General features: G+C 32.6%; 1 protein-coding gene across 2 annotated transcripts in view; it reads right to left on the bottom strand.

The window, feature by feature from the left end:
- Positions 1-22,421, bottom strand: part of ARL13B (ADP ribosylation factor like GTPase 13B) — an 85,885-nt gene that overhangs the window by 23,701 nt on the left and 39,763 nt on the right. For both annotated transcript variants that reach the window (XM_031958899.1, XM_031958901.1), the window contains exons 4-7: positions 16,721-16,826; positions 14,527-14,729; positions 12,445-12,565; positions 10,057-10,276 (exon numbers count right to left, since the gene is read on the bottom strand). In XM_031958899.1, coding sequence (XP_031814759.1) covers positions 10,057-10,276; positions 12,445-12,565; positions 14,527-14,729; positions 16,721-16,826 — 650 coding nt within the window. The remainder of the gene's footprint in view (positions 1-10,056; positions 10,277-12,444; positions 12,566-14,526; positions 14,730-16,720; positions 16,827-22,421) is intronic.

Below are 22,421 nucleotides of genomic sequence, written 5' to 3' on the forward strand. Positions count from 1 at the left end.
AACAGACATGTAGGTGTCTGCCTTAATCTTTGGCCAGGGACTGGGCCAGTTGACACCTCTAACGACTGTATGCACCTGTGTCTACCAACCCTTCTAATAGTATGCCATTTATAGTGAGCATAGGAGAGTCAGCCATCACAGCTGGTGTCTAGAATATTCCTGGATTCTGTTGCTGGGAGTTAGAATATGGGCAACTATCATCAGATTTCCTATTAGGAGTCTATCAGTAAATCTGATGCTACTACTCCTCCTGGTTGATAAGTCACACATTGTCTACCTGTATTAGTGACTGAGATATTATCTACACATTCCCCAGTTTCCTGCTTCAGTGTATGGATGAACACTGTTTTGTAAGTACTCTCAGGTGGTGAAATGGTCAAGCCTACTGTGCCTGGAGGCAAGGGATCCATAGGCTGGAGAGAAACAGATTTCACCTCTCCAGGGGGTGTCTCAGTAGTCCCAGCTGCATACAACTGTATTCTCCCCAACTGTAATCCCTTTCTGCCGTAAGGTTGGTTGCTGGCTGATTGATTATATAAATCCCTTTCTTCCATCAGATTGCTTCTTGGATGATTGTTCATGTCTGTGTACTGCTTCTAAAGACTCCCTGGGTGTAGCATCAGATGCCATCATGCCCCAAATTTTTTGCTTGGGGCCCTGGGGCTGAGCCCCCCCATGCTTTTCCCTGAATCAATCTTCATTCTGATGCCCAATGGAAGGCTCTGTTGCATTTTGGACATGGGGTTTTGGGTCTTGTTCTCCCTGTTTTCTCACTCTGTCTCTATGCCAACATTGAACTTTCAGATGCCCTGAAAGGGACCCTGTCTTCCCATGTTCAGGTCTTGGAAAGTCTACATCATAGCCTGGGTATAAAAGGTATTTGTGCCTACTGTGGCACAACGTCTTATGATGTCCTCTAAAGGAGCATCCTTGTGTAGTCTCAGTATAATCCTTCTGCAAACGTCATTAGCATTTTCTTTAGCAAGTTGCCTTATCCTAATTTCTGTTGCTGCATTTTCACCAATAGTTTGTATGCCAGCTATCTGCAGACATCCAACAAAATCAGCTAAAGATTCATTTTGGACCTTGCTCTATTTTCGTGAAGACTTCTTCTCTATCTTGTTTTCCTGGGAGGGAGCCCAAGGGAGCTCCCCCCCCCCCCCAATAGCTTTGATAGCAGCAGAAGCAATTTCTCATATGTTGCGCTTTGGGGTAATTAATCTGTGCTGAAGTGTCTGCATAAGAACCTACACCTGTTAGTTGGTCACAAGTGATTGGTGTATTAACTTGTCTGCCTATTTCGTTGAGCTTGTATCCTACAGAGTTCACTCTATTCAGAAAGCCACAAGTTTTGTCCAGCTTCTTTCTAAGCATGTCCTTGGTATAGATTTTCAATCACTAAGGGTTAAAATTTCATAAGTTAAATTCTGTAATGACATCTTAACATAAGATGATGTAGACCCATAAAGAGTGCAAGCCTTTTTCAGATATTTGATAATTTCTCTGATTTAAAAAAGTGTTTCTTTCTTGACCTGAAGACTTAAGCTGTTCAATCACAGGATAAATTTATATTCTCAAATCAGCTGTGTTCTGCCCTTCCTCTTTGGCTTTAAGTAGTGCCTTTTGCAATTCAGTCATAGTTACAGATGGTTGCTGGGGGGGAGGTGCTAGTGATATCACTGCCCCCACTTCCTCCTCCTCCCTCCACCCAGGAAGCTGAAGTTGATGGAGATGGGTCAATAGCCTGCTTGGGTGTTGGGCCAGATGAAGTTGGTCTGTGAGGGTGAGAATCATCACCCCCTTTAAGTTCACTGAACTTCCCATGCCTTTCTGCTATTTTGATCAGTATCACCCTCCCTCCCTTCCCTTCCTCTTTCTCATGATTTCTTGTCTGATTGTTCTCCTTAGGACTATTCTTTTTTCTAGAACTTGTGGGATTCTTTAAGGCCAATTGTATTATGTTGTATTTATAGAATGTTTCCTTAGAAATTGAATCAGGACCTTTATCATTGTAATATTCATATAGTTGGATCTCCTACTAGTTTCCAGTTATCTGCCTCTATTTCTTCTTCCTTGAAGAACCAAGGGGACATGCATTCTAATGTTTCCAAGAGTCTACCAATCTGCTCCCAAGTTACAAGTAAACATTGCCTCTTTATTAGCCTAAGTATGCTTTCTATAAGAGCTCCCTCGGGGTTGGAGTGAGGGTGAGATGGGGGAGAATCTTTTCCTAACATCTGCCCCATTTCAGCTACAAAATGAAAATTACTAGTTTAGTCCTTGACAACGTTCCCTGTTTGTCTGCTTTAATACTCATTCTATTTCCTGGTCACAGGGACTTCTTTACTGAAATTACTGTTTTTGGTCCACACTGGGGCACCAAAAATATTGTCTGGACTAGCTCCCTGGAGGGCCTCAGGATCAGTCAGAGTTAGGGTAAATCAAAGTCCTTAGTCTTTAGGGGGAGAAGTGAAGGAGGCAAGCAAGCTATTATGAGGCTTGCCAAAGATGTATCCTGGATTCTGGAGTCTTCAGCCTCTCTCCTCCTTGTCCTGCTGCCAAGTGCCTCTGATTTCTCTGCCCCAGTTCTCCAATCCTTGCATACGATTATGTCAACACCAAACATTCAGCAAGCACCAATGGTGAGGAGAGCCATCACATCACCATCTCATCTAAATAGGTATATAGAGCCATTATCTCACATTGAATAGATAATTAGCCTTAAATGCTCAGTTGTCTGATTCAAGCATACTTTTTTGGAGTTTCAGCCCTCTACATCCATTAACTGGGAAATAACTGAATAAGCTCTTGTAAGAATGATACTGAATACTACTGTGATATAAGAAAAGATGAATAAGGCATTTTAGAAAACAAAACAAACCTGTATAGACGTAAATGAAATGATGCTAAATTAATTTAGAAGAACCCAGAGAACACTATACACAGTATTATTGTGAGATGATCAATTTAGACTTAAATCTTCTCAGCCATACAATGATCCAAGACAATTTCAAAAGGCTTGAGATGGAAAATGACATCATATCCAGAGAAACAATTGAGTCTGAATGTAGATTAAAGCAGACTACTTTCAGTTTTTCATTTTTTTCCTTTTTGCTCGTTTTTCTCTTTTATTCTGATTCATCTTTCACAATATGACTAATATTTAACATGATTGTACAAGGATAGCCTATATCAGATTCCCTCCTCTCTTGGGAAGAGGGTAGGGAAAAGGAGGGGGAAATACATTTGGAACTCAAAATCTTAAAAAATTAATGTTAAAAACTATCTTTACATGTAAGTAGGAAAAAAAAAATCAACTTGCCATCTAGGGGACAGGATAGGAGAAAGGGGAGGGGGGAATTGGAACAAAAGGTTTTGCAAGCATCAATGCTGAAAAAATTATTCTTGCATATGTTTTGAAAATAAAAAAACTTCAATTAAAAAAAGAAAAAAATCAGTCCAACAAAATCAAAAAAAAGAAAAAAAAAGAATTAAAATATGTCATTTGGAAAACAATTGACCTGGAAACAATGCAGGAGAAATAATTTAAGAATTATTGAACTACCTGAAAGCCATGAGGAAAAAAAAGTCTGAACAACATCTTTCAAGAATTATCAAGGAAAACTGCCCGATAATCTAGAACCAGAGAGTAAAAATCATAACTGAAGGAATTCACTAATCACCTCCTAAAAGAGATCCAAAAATGAAAACTTCAAACCATATTGTAGCCAAATTCTAGAACTATCATGTCAAAAGGAAGCAGTCAGAAAGAAATAATTAAAATAACAAGGAGGCCACAATCCACATTATTTAGGACTTAGTCGTTAAAATGCTTATATTAATAAGAGAGAAAAAACAGTTCTATGAATTGGGCATGCAATTAAAAAGCTAGAAAAAGAACAAATTAAAATGCCCCAATTAAACACCAAATTAGAAATTTTCAAAGTCAAAGAAGAGATGAATAAAATTGAAAGCAAGAAAATCATTGAACTAATAAACAAAACTAAGAGCTAATTTTTTAGGGGGAAATCAATAAAATAGATAAACCTCTGGCTAATTTGATTAAAAAAATGAAGAAAAGCAAATTTCCAATATTAAAAAACGAATAGGTCAATTTACCAGCAATGTAAAGGAAATTAAAGCAATAATTAAGCACTATTTTGCCTAACTCTATGCCAATAAATTTGGCAAACTAAGTGAAATGGATTAATGTTAACAAAAACATAAATCACCAGGTTTAACAGAAGAGGAAATAAAATACTGAACTCCATTTAAGGAAATGAAATTGAACAAGTTATCAATAAACTTCCTAAAAGAAAAATCTACAGGGCTAGATGGACTTCTAATTGAATTCTACAAAACATTTAAAGAACAATTAATTGAAATACTATACAAACTATTTGGAAAAATAATGGAGTCTGACAAAATTCCTTTTGTAAAACAAACATAATGAACAAATGTAATGTTTGTTATCTAAACCAGGAAGAGTCAAATCAGGAGAAGAAAATTATAAACCAATTTCACTAATGAAGAATGATGCAAAAATTTTAAATAAAAGATAAGCAAAGATATTGAAGCAATCTATCAGGATAATACACTATAATTAATCATTGGGATTTTTACCAATGCAGGGCTGGTACCAATACAGAATGCAGGGCTGGTTCAATATTAGGAAACTATTAGTGTGCTTGCATATATCAGTGAGAAAACTAACAGAAATCATATCATTATCTTAATAAATGCTGAAAAAGCTTTTGCAAAATTCAGCACGTATTGCTATTAAAAACACTAGCATAGGAATGGAGTTTTCCTTAAAATGGCAAGCAATATTTATTTAAAACCATCAGCAAGAATTATACATAATGAGGATAAGCTTAGCCATAAGATCAAGGATGCCCATTATCACAACTATTATTCAAGATTATACTAGAAATATTAGCTTTAGCAATAACAGAAAAAAAGAAATTGAAATTAGAACAGGCAAAGAAATAAAGCCATTATTCTTTACAGATGATATGATGGCATACTCAAGTGAATCTTAGAGAATAAACAAAAATATTCTTGAAATAATTAACTACAACTGTAGTAAAGTAACAGGATATAAAATTAACCCATATAAATCATTAGCCAACACACTGATATTATATATGTATTGTATATTGTCAACAAGACTCAGTAGCAAGAGATTGATAACGAAATATCATATAAAATATTTGGGAGTCTACCTACCAGGCCAGTTCCAGGAACTATATGAACACAATTATTTTGCAGACAAATAAATTTAGATCTAACCAATTAGAAAAGTATCAACTGCTCATGAGTAGGCTGAGCTAATAGAATAAAAATGACAATTCTACCTAAACTAATTTACTTATTCAATGCCATACCAATCAAATTGCCAAAAAAAATTGTTTTACACCATTATAAAAAATAGCAAAATTCAAGAGGAAGATCAAAAGGTCAAGAATATTAAGGGTATTAATGAAAAAAAATGCAAAGGAATGTGACAGACATATCAGATCTACAACTATATTAAAAATCACCAATCATCAAAACTATTTGGCACTGGCTAGGAAATAGAGAGTGGCGGATAAGTGGAATAAATGAGGTATACAAGCCACAATAATAAAAGGCTATAGAAATTTACAGTCTGATAAACCCAAGGATTCCAATATCTGGGATAAGAACTCACCATTAAAAAAACAAAAAAAAATTGGTGGGAAAACTGGAAAATAATACAGCAGACACTCAGTGTAGACTAACATCTCAAGAACTGGGAGAAAGAGGGAGGAAAAGAATTTGGGACTCAATTTTTTTTTAGAAATAAATGTTAAAAATTATTTTTATAGGAGGCAGCTAAGTGGTGTAGTGGATAGAGCACCAGCCCTTTAGTCAGGAGGACCTGAGTTGAAATCTGGCCTCAGACACTTAACACTTCTTGGCTGTATGACCCTGGGCAAGTCATTTTAACACCAATTGCCTCAGCAAAAAAAAAAAAAAAAAAAAAAAAAAAAGTTTTTATATGCAATGACTACCAAAAGACAGAGAACATCATAAAATGCAAAATAGGTAATATTGATTACATTAACTTAAAAAGGATTATTCTGCACAAACAAAACCAATGAAACCAAGAAGGAGAAAAGATGAAAAACAATTTTTACAGGAACTGTTTCTGGTAAAAAGCCTCATTTCTCAAAATACATAGAACTTAGTCAAATTTATACTTGTTATTCCCCAATTGATAAATGGCCAAAGGATATGAACAGGCAATTTTCAAATGAAAAAATTAAAGTCACCTATTGTGATACAAAAAAATGCTCCAATTACTATTAATTAGAGAAATGCAAACTTAAAAAACTGTGGCATTACCTCATGCTTCTCAGATTGCCTAACATGATAGAAAATGAAAATGACAAACGTTGGAGACTTGGGACACTAATGCATTTATGGTGGAGTTGTGATTCTGGAGAGCCTTTGGAATTGTGCCCAGACAACAATCAAACTGCGCATACCCTTTGATCCAGCAACACCATTACTTGATCTGTATCTCAGATCATAAAATAGGGAAAAGGACTATCCCATTTACAAAAATATTTATAGCAATTTCTTTTGTAGTGGCAAAGAACTGGAAATGGAGGGAATGCATATCAGTCAGGGAATGGCTGAACAAGTTGCTGCATATAAATGTAGAAGAAATACTCTTATGTTATTAGAAATGATGAGCAGGAGAATTTTAGAAAAATCTGGAAAGACTAAGTGAAATGAGTAGACCCACAAGAACATTATATATTCTAAGAGCAACATAATGTGATCAACGAAAGTTCACTTAACTCTTCTCAATAATACAAGGAACCAAAATAATTCCAAATGACTCATGGAAGAAAATACTATCCATATCCAGAGTTTGGTGTTTGAGTGCATATCGAAGTAGACTATTTTACTTTTTTTTTCCCTGTGGCTTTTCACTTTTGTTCTGTTTCTTCTTTTATAACATGATTCATATAGAAATATATTTACATGGTTACACATGTATAAGCTCTATCAAACTGCTTGCTGGCTTGGGGAGAGGGGATGGAATGGGAATGAAAAAATTTGTTAAGTCAGTCTTATAATAAATGAATGTTGAAAACTATCTTTGTATAAACTGGAAAAAATTAAAATACTATTTACCCATATCCTCCCAAAACTGATAAGCTCAATGGAAACATTTATATAAATTATGCAGAGCAAAATGACCAGAACCAAGAAAATACTGTAACAATAGTACTGGTTTAAGAATAACTTTGAGTAAATAAGGTATTCTATTATAAATAACCAAATTAATCATAAAGGTTATAAAGAAAGATGTTATCTGCATCCAGAGAAATAGATTATAGAATATTATATTATATACATACAGGTGCACACACACATATTCACACATCAACACACACACACACACCTCTATCTGTGTCTAATGGAAACCATCTCTAGTGGTTAGGGGTATGTAGAAAAAACATTTACACAATAATTTTTTTGCATATTTGAGCATGTAGATTTTTCAGTTTAATGTATAATCATTATTTATATTATACTATAGAAATGTTTGTTTTATTACTAAAATATGTAATAATGTTAACAGAAAGGAGGGAAAGTATTTTTTTTTTATTTTTAAAAAGAATTGTATTGACCACAATTAGACCAGGCTTAACACTTTTGTCCTCTGCCACCTTTTTCACCATGCCCAAATTTGAACTCACCTTTCAGAAGCTATTTATCTATTCCTATCAAATATACCATCACCACTCTTCTAGTTATAAATGGTTATAACCTCATTTTCATCCTTGTTGCCTTACTGTCCCTTGCTCTACACATCCAACTAATTATCAAATCTACTTAGTTGTACTTCTATAATATTTCTCTTACATGTCCCAGTCTCTCTACTCCACTCTAATGCTGGCCCTAACTTTAGCTTGGACTACTATAAAAGCAATAGATGTCTCCAACTTGTCTCTTCCTTTCCAATCAATGTCCACATAGCTGCCAAAGTTATCCACTTAATACATTTCAAAGGTTTCTTATTACTTTTATGATAAAATTTATCATTTAAAGACTTGCCTCCAATTGAAATATCCAGCTTACTAGGTTACCTGCCTTTACACAATCTAAAGTTTAGTTAGTTCTACCTGTGTGTTTGTATGTATATTTGCTTAATATACATGATAGTCCCTTTCCCGTCTCTATGCTTTAAACAAACTGTCCTCTATGCCTGAAATGGTCTTTTCTTTTTCTCTGCCTCTAATTTTTAATATTTTTGAACTCAGCTAAACTACACCTTCAATATGAAAACCTTCCCTGTTCTCTCCAGTTGAATGGTTTTCCTCCCTTGTCCCAATTGTTCCGAATTACTTTTTATTTTTTATATACTTGTCCTAATTGTTCCAAATTACTTTTTATTTTTTATGTACTTTTATATCTTTCCATTCTTCCCATGATATAATGTAAACACTATGAAGGCAAAGACAATTTCATTTCAGTTTTTGTATCCCCCAGTGCTTAGCACAGGGTCTTTCACATAGTAGTTACTTAAGAAATAGTCATTACTTGATTACTACTGATATAAGCTAATGAAATATTAAGAATTTCCTTAAATATTATCAAATTTATGAAAATTCTTAAATACCATGGAGGCACACCACAAAGCAGGAAAGAAACTGTTTCTCTATGTAGTCAAACATTTGCTTTAAAATGTTAGATAAACCAACAATCAATTTTTTAAAAAGCAACATAAAATTTAAAAGTCATTTTACTATCATACAGAAGTCAAAAATGCTGGTTCACTTTCACCTATGTATTGCTGAACAATGTGTCTAACTAAAAGAATGCTTCTAAAATGTAAGTTCTAATATTACTAGGGTGGGAATTGGGGGAGGGAAGTAAGCTAATAAAAAGATTTAAAAACCTCAAACTAATAAATAAGCAAATAAACTGATGTCCGACTAATAAATAAGCAAATAAATAAACTGATGTCTGAGGTGATTAGTGAAGAGGATTCCTGAAAACCCACTGTGCTCCACACCTTCATGAAGAGAAATGTGAGAATGGAAATAGTCAACTAAATATTTTCTGTAGTAATGTAAATTCTACTCAACAATTTCAGCAGTATTTTAAAACTACTTATGCTTAACCTGGAGAAGAAATGATTCATCTAAAAATCTTTTGAAGCCATTGAAAGACTATTGAACCAAATTTTGGAATTAAGTAAAAACTTCTTCCACATGAGAATAATCCTGGGGCAGCTCGATGGTGCAGTGGCTACAGCTCCAGCCCTGATGTTAGGAGGACCAATCAAATCTGATTTCAGACACTTAACACTTTCTAGCTGTATGATCCTGGACAAGTCACTTAACCCCAACTGTTTCAGTAAAAGGGGAGGGGGGAAGAGAAAAAGAGAGGGAGGAGGAGGGAGAGGGGGAGAAAGAGAATAATCCCAAAAAGGAATACACTGTAATGTATTCCTAAAGGTGTTCATGTGGAAACTAGAAGGCCACTTGTTGGGAAGTGATAGAGTTAGTTCCTCCTGTTCGAAGTGTTGGAGAACACTGATTCTAATTCTGAAATTCAAGAATTCTAAGATCCTTATACATAACTGAGTATTATAGTTATCTCATTTTATCCCTTATTCCATAAGGAAGAACATCTTAACACTTTTAGTTTCCCTAAATTTAGCCCGATGTTCTGGACACAGCAAATAATTAATATACTTTTGTGTAACTGGATCAAATTATGAATTAATTGAAAAAATTAAATAGCTACTAATTATAAAAACATTAGACATATTGATATATTTGACTTATAAAATCAAAGTGATAAAAATTACCTGATTGGGAAATTTTAAAGAATATTCCATTCTACATATTATAAAAATGTAAGTAATACACAAAGATCCAAACAGTTTAAAGGAAAAGCCTTGGGAGGAAAAAAATTATGAAAACCTAAAATAAATTTGTAAAGCGATATCATGTTTCTTAGTCATAATATAAACAGTAAGTTACTTTTTTATATCAGAGTTATTACCTGAGTCAGCACATTCAGAGGATTGTGCATTGTCAATTTCCTTCTCTGTTGGCCGTATGTATGACAGCACCCTATAAGGGTCTGTGCATATACAATCATCAAATGTTCTTTGGCTTCCATTGTTGAATTGGCTCTGCATGTCAGATTTTTCTTGTTCTGTGTATGGTCTCTGGATAATGCAGTCAATATCTTTATCCATCCTCCGCTTTCTTCTCTCATTCTAACAAAACCAAAGCATAGCATCTCTATTATCACAATGTGTTTAATGTAGTTTCAAAAATTTCAAGCAGCAAGTCTTAAAATAACCATTGAGAAAAAAAGTAAAATTGCCGTCTTTTAAAAATGTTAACGTATTTTAAGAAATAAGAGAAAAAACAGACTCTATACTGGTACCAATATAACCCAAGAAAGTGAAAATAAAATCCTAAGAAATATGTATCTTTTCTTTCATTTTGACAAGTTTGAAAGACAATTAGCTGTTTCATAAAAGACTTTTTTAAACAAAAATTTAGGAAGAAAAGGTTACAAATTATAAAAATAAGACAATTTCAAAGTACACAGAATTTAGAAGCTTTAAAACCTAAAAAATAAGATGCATATATTTTCTCTTTTTAATGTATTATCAACCAAGAACTGTTATTATAAAAATACAATGTATAACTTCATTATATCAATATTCATTCTGGATTTCTAACATGGAGAAAAACACTCATGTGTTTAATATGGGTAAACATAAGCGTATATGTTCTTGTGTGTATGTATGTGTGTATGTGTGAATGTAGACATAAATATAACCCATGTTTAATTGTAACCTACTTGACAGGAGGAAAAGGGAAAGAAAGGGGAGAAAATAAAGTAAAAAGTGCATAGCAGAGAACAAAAGAAAACCTACCAGGAAGCAAAAAGAAAGATGGACAATTCTGAATACAGTCTTTTATTATTATTATCATATATGCTTTCTGAAAATGAATTTGTTGTTATATATTTTGAGAAGTAGAAATTGAAAAATTTTCACCAATTTAGAAAAAAGAAAAGGACTTCTAAATGGCACAGTTGATAGAGCAAGGACCCTGCAGTCAGGAAAATCTGAGTTCAAATTTGATCTCAAACACTTGATACTTATATCCATGTGACCTTAGTTTATAAAAGCTATCATTTGTGCAAAGTTATTCACACAAAATAAATTTTTGTATCAACATATAAAATAAGGCTTAGATTTTTACTCCTGCAATGTTTTCAAATGAACATATTTAACATTAATTAGATAGGATAACTCATGTTACTAAGGCAATTTTTTAATATTCATCTTTGCAAATAGAAATACCATTAAAGAAAATGTAACTAAAGGAATAGAAAATATAGTATACTCTGTTATCAGAAGAACCGAATATTCTAGATAACAAGAAAACTAAGATGTGTGATACCTTCTTCTATAAGCTGCCTTCCCATCTCAGAAAGAAGAGCTACTTGTTAGAATCAATCATTACTTGCTGCCCAATGAGAAACTGTAATGAAGCAATGAGGAGGAGTTTAGATGATAATATGCATAAGCAGAAGAAACAACTTAGTTGTATAAGAGAACAGAAAATAAGCCCAGGAACTATCAAGATTCAGGAGTTGTTGAGATGTGTAAAAGATCATGTAAACTCTTAGTTCTAGGAGATGTAAAATAGACTCAAACACACATAAATACACATAACTAAGAATGCAATCCATAAATTAAATTCAGTAAAAATTTTAGACAACTGAAAATTATATTCACAAAGCAATATTCAGACATCTGACTGTTTATGGTAATTTAAAACACTTTAAAATGTACTCAGAAAACAATTTGTTAATTCTACAAAGTATTTACATATTACCACAGTAAGATGAGAGCAGCAAAACAAAGGGAAAGAAGAGATACAGAATACTTAAAAATAAAAACAATTTTGAAATGTAAATAACAATGGCAATGGTTAGTATTTCATTATGTTCATTCCTTCATTTTGTTTCACTTCATTCTATCTTTTTCTTACAATTATGCTTCCCACCTTGACAGGGAGAGAGACCTATAATTTATTTCATTGGTCTCTCCCATTGAGGAAGGAATTTCTGCTAAGGCAGGGCAGTGCCTTCTCTGAAACTACTTAGAAGTGAAGAGTACTTGGGCAAAATCCTACAGCAATTCTGTGTCAGAGGTTAAGATTCGGTCTTCCTAGCTTTGAAACCAGTTTTCTCTTCCCTTACATCACACTTCCCTGAACAAGGGGGAAAAATCATGTTATTCCTCCCCCAGAATCATTAAATGTCTTTTGGCAATTATTTCTTTGGCTTTCCTTCTATAGTCTTCTAAATGTTTTCCTATGAACTTTGGCTAAAACAAAAATTGCATGTCATCATACATACCTCCATGAGTACAGCATTTATTGGTTGAAATGGATTGGCAATAAATGGATCAGAATCAATATCAGAATCAAAGCCGGAAAATTCAGGATGCTCGGTGGCATGTTCTTTCTCCCTCTCTTCTCTGTTAGATAGAGAAGCAAGAAAAAACAATCTCTCACTCAAAAGTTTTAACTCATACATAAATTGTAAATAAGTTACATTTTAAAAAATATAAACAATTTAACATAAAATTACTTGTAATTGATTTCTAGTCACCTTTCAGGAATTCAAACATTCTTCTAGCCTAAACTACGTGATGACGTTGTGCATTATTATCTCCTTCCTGTTTCCCTACCTTCGAATAGGCTGTTCCCCTACATCTCCTCACCTCCTCTGCTTCTTAGAAGCCCATCATAAGCTCAAGCAACATCGTCTATATGAGGCATTTTCTGATTAATTAGTAGTACTCTGCTAAAATTACTTTGTGTATATCATATATATACATGTGTAAATGTCATATATATGTGTAGTTAATCATAAGTATACACAAGATTTTCTCATGTAAGTTCCTTGAAAATTTAAGGCATTTATTTTGACTTAATACCTGCTATAGTACCTGACAAATAGTAACATACATTTGTTGATGGACTGATTTTTTTTTTTAATTCTAAGTGCAACTTTGGTGAGAAGGGAAATTTTTTGACTAATTTCCAATCTCCCAAGGTCATGGGTTTTTAATATATTATGTATATACATATATACACACATATACACACACATACACACACATATATTATCTATTCCAACTGAAAATAATTTATGTTTACCAGTTTGTCCATTAAAAATAAGTCTGCATTAGTATTGTAAGTGGTGGCATAGAAGAAATGAATAACTTGCCCTCCCAAATCTTATCTTCTCTATAACATAGCTGATGTTTTCACATACTAGATAATTATTATTTTGTCTTACCAGTGTTTCCTGTTTTTTTCTTAAATATGTTTACATAAACACAGAGTGCATATATAGCTATATATATATAATTTACTTGCACACTTAAATGATGGAAAACAAGTAGAAAAAAATATACATCATTTGAACTGATATGTTTAAATCACTGCCTAATAATTGTACTCATGTACAATGGTAAATGGACCAACTAAAATTTGCCTGATATGACACATAAAATAAAACAGTACTCCAGATAATTACCACTGTCTCTCTATTATATATAGCAAATGATAACATGTGTGAAAGATGAGTTCCTGAAACAAAAGTCACTATATAATAAAATAACATTTTAAAAGTTTATCAGCCCTGGATTATAACCATGACATAATGACATTAAGGATCATAGCTGAAACTTAAGGATTATATATACTATTATGAAAAATGACTAAGATAACCTTTCCTGCTGCACCTCAATTTGACCTTATTTTTCAAGGTATTCACTTGGAAATCATTTAAAAACATGATCAGGTACATCTATGAACATGTCATTAAAAACAGTATTTTGTTTTCTAAATATACTGGAAATGAGTGACTATCATTGAAGATTAAATGATAGGAAATGAAAAGTTTTTGTATCACTCATAGATTCACACCTATGTATTGTTAATTAATAGAGACTCTACCCCCCAGAAAGGCCTTTGGAAGAAAGTATGATTGGGTGTGCATGGAAAGCAGGAAAGGAAAAAAAAAGAGGAATGTTACAGGGAAAGTTCTCTATCAAATGGTTTATAGATTTTGGGAGCAAAGAATAAAAATGTTCTAGAAAAAAATACTGATTTCATCCATTAAAAAAAAGAAACGTTCATCAAAATGCTTGCCTTGTATACAATAGGAAAAAGGAGAGACTCAAAGAAGAATTTCAGGACATGTAGATTTTTTTTTTGGATAGAGCTTGTCCAATAAGTGCATTACATGGTGTATTACAAACATATCCAAACTTGTAGATACAAAAGATACATAGAAATAAATTCTCACTCAGTGACTTCCTTCATAAAGAAAGAGGGCTGAATGAATAAAAATAACAAATATACATTTCTCCCATAATTTTGGTGTTTCTGATATGAGACATATTTGGTTGTGTTTTTTAATTAGTACCTTTCTTTTCGTAGTTGCCGCACTCGCTCAGCTCGTTCCTGTTTCTCCATTTCCTCAAAAACTTGTTGAGCTTTTGTGTCTCTTTCAACACGTGCTTTTAAACCATCGAAGTCATTGCCAATGCAGTTCAGTAGCCAAAAAAGACCTCTTCTTATAGACTTGTCAATTTTTTTGCCAGTGCCCAACACTGTTGAACAACCTTTCTAAAAAAGCATGGTAAATATGTAAAACTATTTAATGGCAAATGGTAAACACATGAACATTACCTAGACACAAAATATAAGGCATTTACTCAAACTAAGAGAGCTGTCTCATAGTAACTGCACAATATATCCATACAAATCTAAAGTAAAAAGAAAAGAAAAAGAATATATCTTTTGATTTAACTTGCATAAAATGTACAGTTTACAGGATCACAAATTTAGTCCAAAGTGCTAATTTTGCACATGAGGAAGCTGAGCAGCATAAAGGTTAAGTGACTTCTTCATTAATCACACAGCTAGTAAGTGTCTGAGGCAAGATTCAAAACCAGGTTTTCCTGATTCAGAGTCCAGTACTATACCTACTATACCAGGTTAATAAAATGAGTGTAATATATTTCAAAACTTCCAAGCACAATTTATATGTCAGTTATTATTACTATTATCATCACCAACTTATTTGCACATAAAGGAAATGAAATACAGAAAGTTCTAGAGTTTAAAGTTTTAATTTTAAAATTTTAGTAGCTTTAGTAGAACTATGATTTTTGGGGCACCTTATATTTTGACAACTTTGAAATTAAATATTATAGTGGCATAATATTCTAAATGTTTGAAGTTGGTTGTATCAATCTGCTGAAATGTGTTAATATTATAAATTCTATTTACATTTATTTTTAAGTTAAAAAAGAAACTAAGCTTTATTATCATGTATACACACACAGAGTATTATCACTGGTACCCTCTCTGGACCTGGACTATATATCACTCAGGTTTGTTTCATGGGCAATATCTGGGATATCTCAAGGCAAGAGTAGAACTTACATATTATAAAAATTACCTTAAAACATTGATGCATTGTTGGTGGAGTTGTGAACGAATCCAACCATTCTGGAAAGTAGTTTGGAACTATGCTCAAAAAGTTATCAAACTGTGCATACCCTTTGATCCAGCAGTGTTACTACTGGGCTTATATCCCAAAGAGATCATAAAGAAGGGAAAGGGACCTGTATGTGCACAAATGTTTGTGGCAGCCCTTTTTGTAGTGGCTAGAAACTGGAAACTGAGTGGATGCCCATCAGTTGGAGAATGGCTGAATAAATTGTGGTATATGAATATTATGGAATATTATTGTTCTGTAAGAAATGACCAACAGGATGATTTCAGAAAGGCCTAGAGAGACTTACACGAACTGATGCTGAGTGAAATAAGCAGGACCAGGAGATCATTATATACTTCAACAACAATACTATATGATGACCAGTTCTGATGGACCTGGCCATCCTCAGCAACAAGATCAACCAAATCATTTCCAATGGAGCAGTAATGAACTGAACCAGCTACGCCCAGAGAAAGAACACTGGGAGATGACTAAAAACCATTACATTGAATTCCCAATCCCTATATTTATGCCCACCTGCATTTTTGATTTCCTTCACAAGCTAATTGTACAATATTTCAGGGTCTGATTCTTTTTGTACAGCAAAATAACAGTTTGGTCATGTATACTTATTGTGTATCTAATTTATATTTTAATATATTTAACATCTACTGGTCATCCTGCCATCTGGGGGAAGGGATGGGGGATAAGAAGTGAAAAATTGGAACAAGAGGTTTGGCAATTGTTAATGTTGTAAAGTTACCCATACATATAACCTGTAAATAAAAGGCTATTAAAAAAAATTACCTTAAAGCCTCAATATTCATTTTGTAATATCAAGTTTAACTTTACTTTATATGATATGATGACAAGCTCTACAGCAACGAACTAATTTTTTTTAGAAAAATTACCATACAGTTTGTAAAAGTTAATTTAATTGAAAATAAATGTTACAGCATTTATCAACACTAATAAATATAGTCAGAGAAAATATGACTTGTCAAATTGTAGTGTCATATAGGCTTTTTATATGAATTTCTCTGAAAAGACTGATTTTCCATAAAAATTATTCATAAAATAATTAGGAAACAGAATGAGGGCTCGAGAAACTTACCATCTGACAGACACATTTTTGCTCATTGACCAGTTTGTCTAGAGACAAACATTCGATTAGACATGCTTCTGACAAAGCTCCTTCTTTATCTTGTTTATTTGCCAACCTAGGAAACAAAAATAAATGATGTTTATATCAAGTTTATAATTTATATCATATATATATATTATATCATATATATATATATATATAGTTTATATCAAGTTTATAATCAAGTTATTCAAATAGTCAAGCCATTTAAAAACACCTTTATATGTATGCATATAAGTAAATATATGTATGTATATGTGTGTGTATGTATTAAATTTTTATTCATTAAAATTCTCTAAGATTTACTTTACTATTTGTAAAGCAAATTCTTAAGAGAACATTAGAAATTATTTAGTTTACTGTCCACTATTATTGGGTGTGGAAAAGAAGTCCTCTTCATTTTGAATTTAGCAACAGCCTTCACATCTCAAAGTTATATTGATTTAATGTTCTCTATTTGCTGTATTTAAGTGACCAAAGACCTATGGGTGTGTCTGTGATTATCTTCCTTATTCAGTAAATAAAAATGAAGTAGTAAATATTTAAAACATTTTGAAAACTTTAAAACATTACTTGTCCATTGTTATATTTTTCATATAACCTAATACAATCAAGAACAATTAGGTACAAATAAATTTATTTACCTGGGTCAACATATCACTCCACTAGAATATAAACTCTTGAAATCAAAAACCATTATTTTGTCTTTTGTGTTCCAAGGGCCTAGCAAGTGATAATATTCATATGTTGAACTGCATGTTAATAAATGGGAATGCAAGAAAAAAAAAAAAAACAACTCCTTATCTCTCTATGACCCTGCCAAATTATACTGTATTAGAAATTATATTTGCAATAGATCAAGATTGCTAATGGTCATATTTAATAATTATTGCCATTTATATAATATTTTAACATTTACTAAGAACTTCATACTTATTCACTTAAGCCTTATCACAACCCTGAAAAGTAGATTATTACAGGTAATATTATTCAACACTCAGCAACATTTCATGACTCGCCTATGGTTATACAGCAAGTGTGAAAGGTAGGATTAGAACAAATGTCTTCCTAATCCCAAGTTTAGCATGATATTCAATACACTACAATGTCTTATATTTAAGATCTTTTGGTTTGAAATTATCACTCTTTGCTGATGATATGATGCTATACTTAGAGAACCCCAGAGATTCTACTAAAAAGTTATTAGAAATAATCCACAATTTTAGCAAAGTTGCTGGTTATAAAATAAACCTACATAAGTCATCACATTCTTAATATCATAAAAAATCCAACAGTCAGGTTAAAAAAGAAATCCCATTTAAATAACACTGTAGTATAAATATTTAGGAATCATCTTAAGGAAAATCAGAAACTTTAGGGAAAAACACAAAACACTTTCCACACAAATTAAGCATTAACTAACTGAAAATATTAAATGCTCTTGGATTGGGGGCAAATATAATAAAGATGGCAATACTATAAACTAATCTATTTATTTAGCTATACCAATCAACTTCCCAAAAACATTTTGATGACCTAGAAAAATAACAACAAAGTTTATATGGAAAAACAAAAGGTCAAGAATTTCAAAAAATGAAAAAAAAAAATCAAATGAAGGTGGCCTAGCTGTACCAGATCTAAAATTATATTATAAGGCAGCGGTTTAAACTATTGGTATTGGCTAAGAAATAGACTAGTTGATCAATGGGAATGGTTAGGTAAAGGACAAAACAGCCAATAACCTTAATTATCTTGGGTTTGACAAACCCAAAGACCCCAGTTTTTGAGATAAGAATGCATTATTTGACAAAATTGCTGGGGAAAATTGGAAATTGTATGGCAGAAACAGGCATTGATCCAATTAACACCGACAAAAGATAAGGTCAAAATGGGTTATGATCGGGAAAAGAATGAGATCATAAAAAATTGAAGAGCAAGGATAGTTTATTCGACCTGTGGAAGAGGAAGGAATTTATGACCAAAGAAGAACAGAATCACTATTGATCAAAAATTGAAAATTTTGACTATATCAAATTGAAAAGTTTCAAACAAAACTAATGCAGGCAAGATTGAAGGGAAACAAAAACTGGGGAAAACATTTTTACAAAGGTTCTGATAAAGGACTCATTTAAAATATATAGAGGGTTGCTCTAATTTATAAGAAATCAAGCCATTCCCCAATTGATAAATTGTCCGGGGATATGAACAATTTTCGATGATGAAATTAAAACTATTACTACTCATATGAAAGAGGTTCCAAATCACATTGATCAGAGAAATCAAATTAAGAAACTCTGAAACACTATACACCTGCCGATTGGCCGAAGCAGGAAAGATAATGCAAATGTTGGAGGGATGTGGGAAAACAGGGACACTGATACATTGTTGGTGAATTTGAATACATCCAGCCATTCTGGAGAGAATTTGAACTATGCCCAAAAAGTTATCAAACTTGCATCCTTTGATTACATGTCTCACTGGGATACCCCAAAAGATACTAAAAAGGAAAGGGACCCTGTATGTGCCAAAATGTTTGTAGCCCTGTTTGTAAAGCTGGAAAATGAATGGATGCCCATCAATTGGAAATGGTTGAGTAAATTTGGATATGAATGTTATGGAATAAATTTTTTGTGAAATGACCAACAGGACGAATATAGAGAGTATTGGCGGATTACATGAATGTGCTGGCAAATGAGAAAAAGAAATATTATATCCCAACAGTGAACTGTATGGGATGTATTCTGAAGGGTTTCTTCAACAAAGACAAGATCCAACTGGTTCAATTGATCAAGGATGGCAGAAACAGCTAACCCAAAGAAAAACACTAGGAAATGAATGTAAACGCTTGCATTTTGTTCTTCCCGGGTTATTTATTTTCTCAATTCTCCAGGCAACAAAGAAAACTTTGGTTTCACAATATTTATTCAAGATCTCTGCAATCTATTTAAATGTATGGGATGGTTGCCATCTTTGGGGAGAAGGGGGAGGGAGGGGAGGGAAAAATCAGAACAGAAGTGAGTGCAAGGGAAATGCTGTAAAAAACTACCCTGGCATAGGTTCTGTCAATAAAAAGTTATTTTAAAAAATAAATAAATAAATTTTTAAAAAATTAAAAAAAAAAAAAAAAGATCTTTTGGTTTGTCTAGGTGCATCATTCTTTCTGATATACATCCCACAAAAATATCTACAGAATTACATTTATAGAGCTTTCTGTCAATTAAAGTATTCTTTTCACCTTTTAAAACAAAATATAATTAGTATATTCTGAAATAAATGTCATGAATCATTTAAATCTCTATCAAGAATCAATTTTTTGAGTTGTGTATATAACATTCCTTCCCCTTTCAGAATTTTATTTTGTAATAAGCATACAATAACAACAAATATCTGAGCTTAATATAACATTAACTGAATATTAAGCTTCCAATGATCTCTCTTATTCTTCTCTTAATGTGTACTTTAGTAACTTCTTGGAAAAAATGCCCAGAAAATTAATATGAACAGAAATTCAAACATATATAAAAATTCATGATGCTTTCAAGCAAGAATTAAAACAAAATGCCAATTAACACAATTTTATTTTAAAAGGCAAAAAGATTGTGTTCAAAATTGACTAAGAAAAAAATCCTCGAATGCTATTCATGACATAAGGAATGATATAAAAGGATGAGCAATTTCTCCTATTTGGTAGTAGTGTTCAATGAAGAATCTCAATAATTCACAAAAAAATCTTTAAATGCACAGTCAAAATCTTTCAATAATTCAATAAGACTGTAACTAAAAGTATTCTTGGAAACATGTCTTCCTTCCTAATTGCTTATTTAAATCCAGTAGTTCTTAAAAGCTTTCAGCATGGTGTTTCCTAGACTTTTAAAAGTAGTATTACCATTAAGCAATACTTATAATTTCCTCATCGAAAGATAACCACTACTTAAAGGAGAAGAAAAATAAATTTATTAAAAATGCTTTCACATGATAGAAAATATTCAGGAACTGAAAAAATAACAAATTAGTAATTTATGATAATCAAATCATGATTAATTCCATAAAACTTTATTAAGTAACTACTCTGTATGGATTACCATGTTGAGGTTTAGGAAAGATAAAACATTTAAGCAATGCATGGACTCTGCCCTTTAAGGAATTTATTTAATCTGGTAGGAGTATACAACATTTATAGATCATTATAAAGCATATATGTATTTGTGGGTGTGGGTGTGTATAGATAGATGCCCTAAGAGGAAAGAAAGAAGGAAAGGAAGGAAGGAAGAAGAAGGGAGAAAAAGGAAAAAAAGTAAAGAAAAATAATAAAAATTCATCAACTTCAGTGTTAAGGAAAGCTTCATGGATGACACATTTCAGTTTTGCTTTAAAGAATTCACAGGTCACATTTCTAAAATATATTAGAGAACTGACTCAAATTTATAAGAATACAAGCCATTCCCCAACTGATAAATGGGCAAAGGATACGAACAGGCAATTTTCAGATCAAGAAATTAAAACCATTTCTAGTCATAGGAAAAAAAAATTCTCTAAAAATCCCTCTTGATCACAGAAATGCAAATTAAGACAAGAGGAAAAGACAATGAATAATGTTGGAAGGGATGTGGGAAAAACTGTCGTTTATGGAGTTGTGAACTGATCCAACCATTCTAAAGAGCAATCCTTTGATTCAGCAGTGTTTCTACTAGGATTATATCCCAAAGAAATCTTAAAGGTGGGAAAGGGACCTACATGTGCAAAAATGTTTGTAGCAGCCCTTTTTGTAGTGGCAAGAAACTGAAAATTGAGTGAGTGCCCATCAGTTGGAGATGGCTGAATAAATTATGATATATGATTGTTATGGAATATTAGTGTTGGCTAAGAAACAATCAGCAGGATGATTTCAGAAAGGCCTGGAGAGACTCACATGAATTGATGCTAAGTGAAATGAGCAGAACTAGGAGATCATTATACATGGCAACAAGATTATACAATAATCAATTCTGATGGACGCGATTCTTTTCATCAGAGAGATCATTCAGGCCAATTCCACTGGTCTTATGATGTAAACAGCCATTTGCAAACCAGAGAGAGGACTGAGGGGACTGAGTGTAAATCAATCAAAGGTATTTTCTTTTTTTTCTTTTTGCTTGTTTTTTATTTTCTTTCTCATTTTCTCCCCTTTTTTTGATCTAATTTTTCTTGTGTAAAATGATAATTGTGGAAATATGTATAGAAGAATTGTACATGTTTAACATATATTAGATCACTTGCCCTCTGGGGCAGGAGATAGGGGAAAGGGAGGGAAAGAAAAAATTTGGAACACAAGGCTTTGCAAAGATGAATGTTGAAAACTATCTATCCATATATTTGAAAATAACAAGCTTAAAAAGAAAAGAATTTAAAAGCCAAAAGAGGAAATAGTAGAATATATTCTAAGCATAAAGAACATGAGGATATGAAAAGAAGAAGTGAGGTTAGGATAGTAAAAGATATACTTATAGGACAGAAAGTAATCTTGACTGGAGCACAAAGTATGTAACAGAAAAATATGAGGCTAGGAATTTAAGGTAGCATCAGATTGAAGGACCTTGAAAGCCAGATAAAGAAAGTAGGACAATCAATTGAGAAGCTATTGAAAAAGTCTTTATGGGTTGTAATAAACTGTGCCCAAAAAGAGAGAGAAGGT

The sequence above is a fragment of the Sarcophilus harrisii genome, chromosome 3, assembly GCF_902635505.1.
Source record: "Sarcophilus harrisii chromosome 3, mSarHar1.11, whole genome shotgun sequence".
Classification (NCBI taxonomy): Eukaryota; Metazoa; Chordata; class Mammalia; order Dasyuromorphia; family Dasyuridae; genus Sarcophilus; species Sarcophilus harrisii.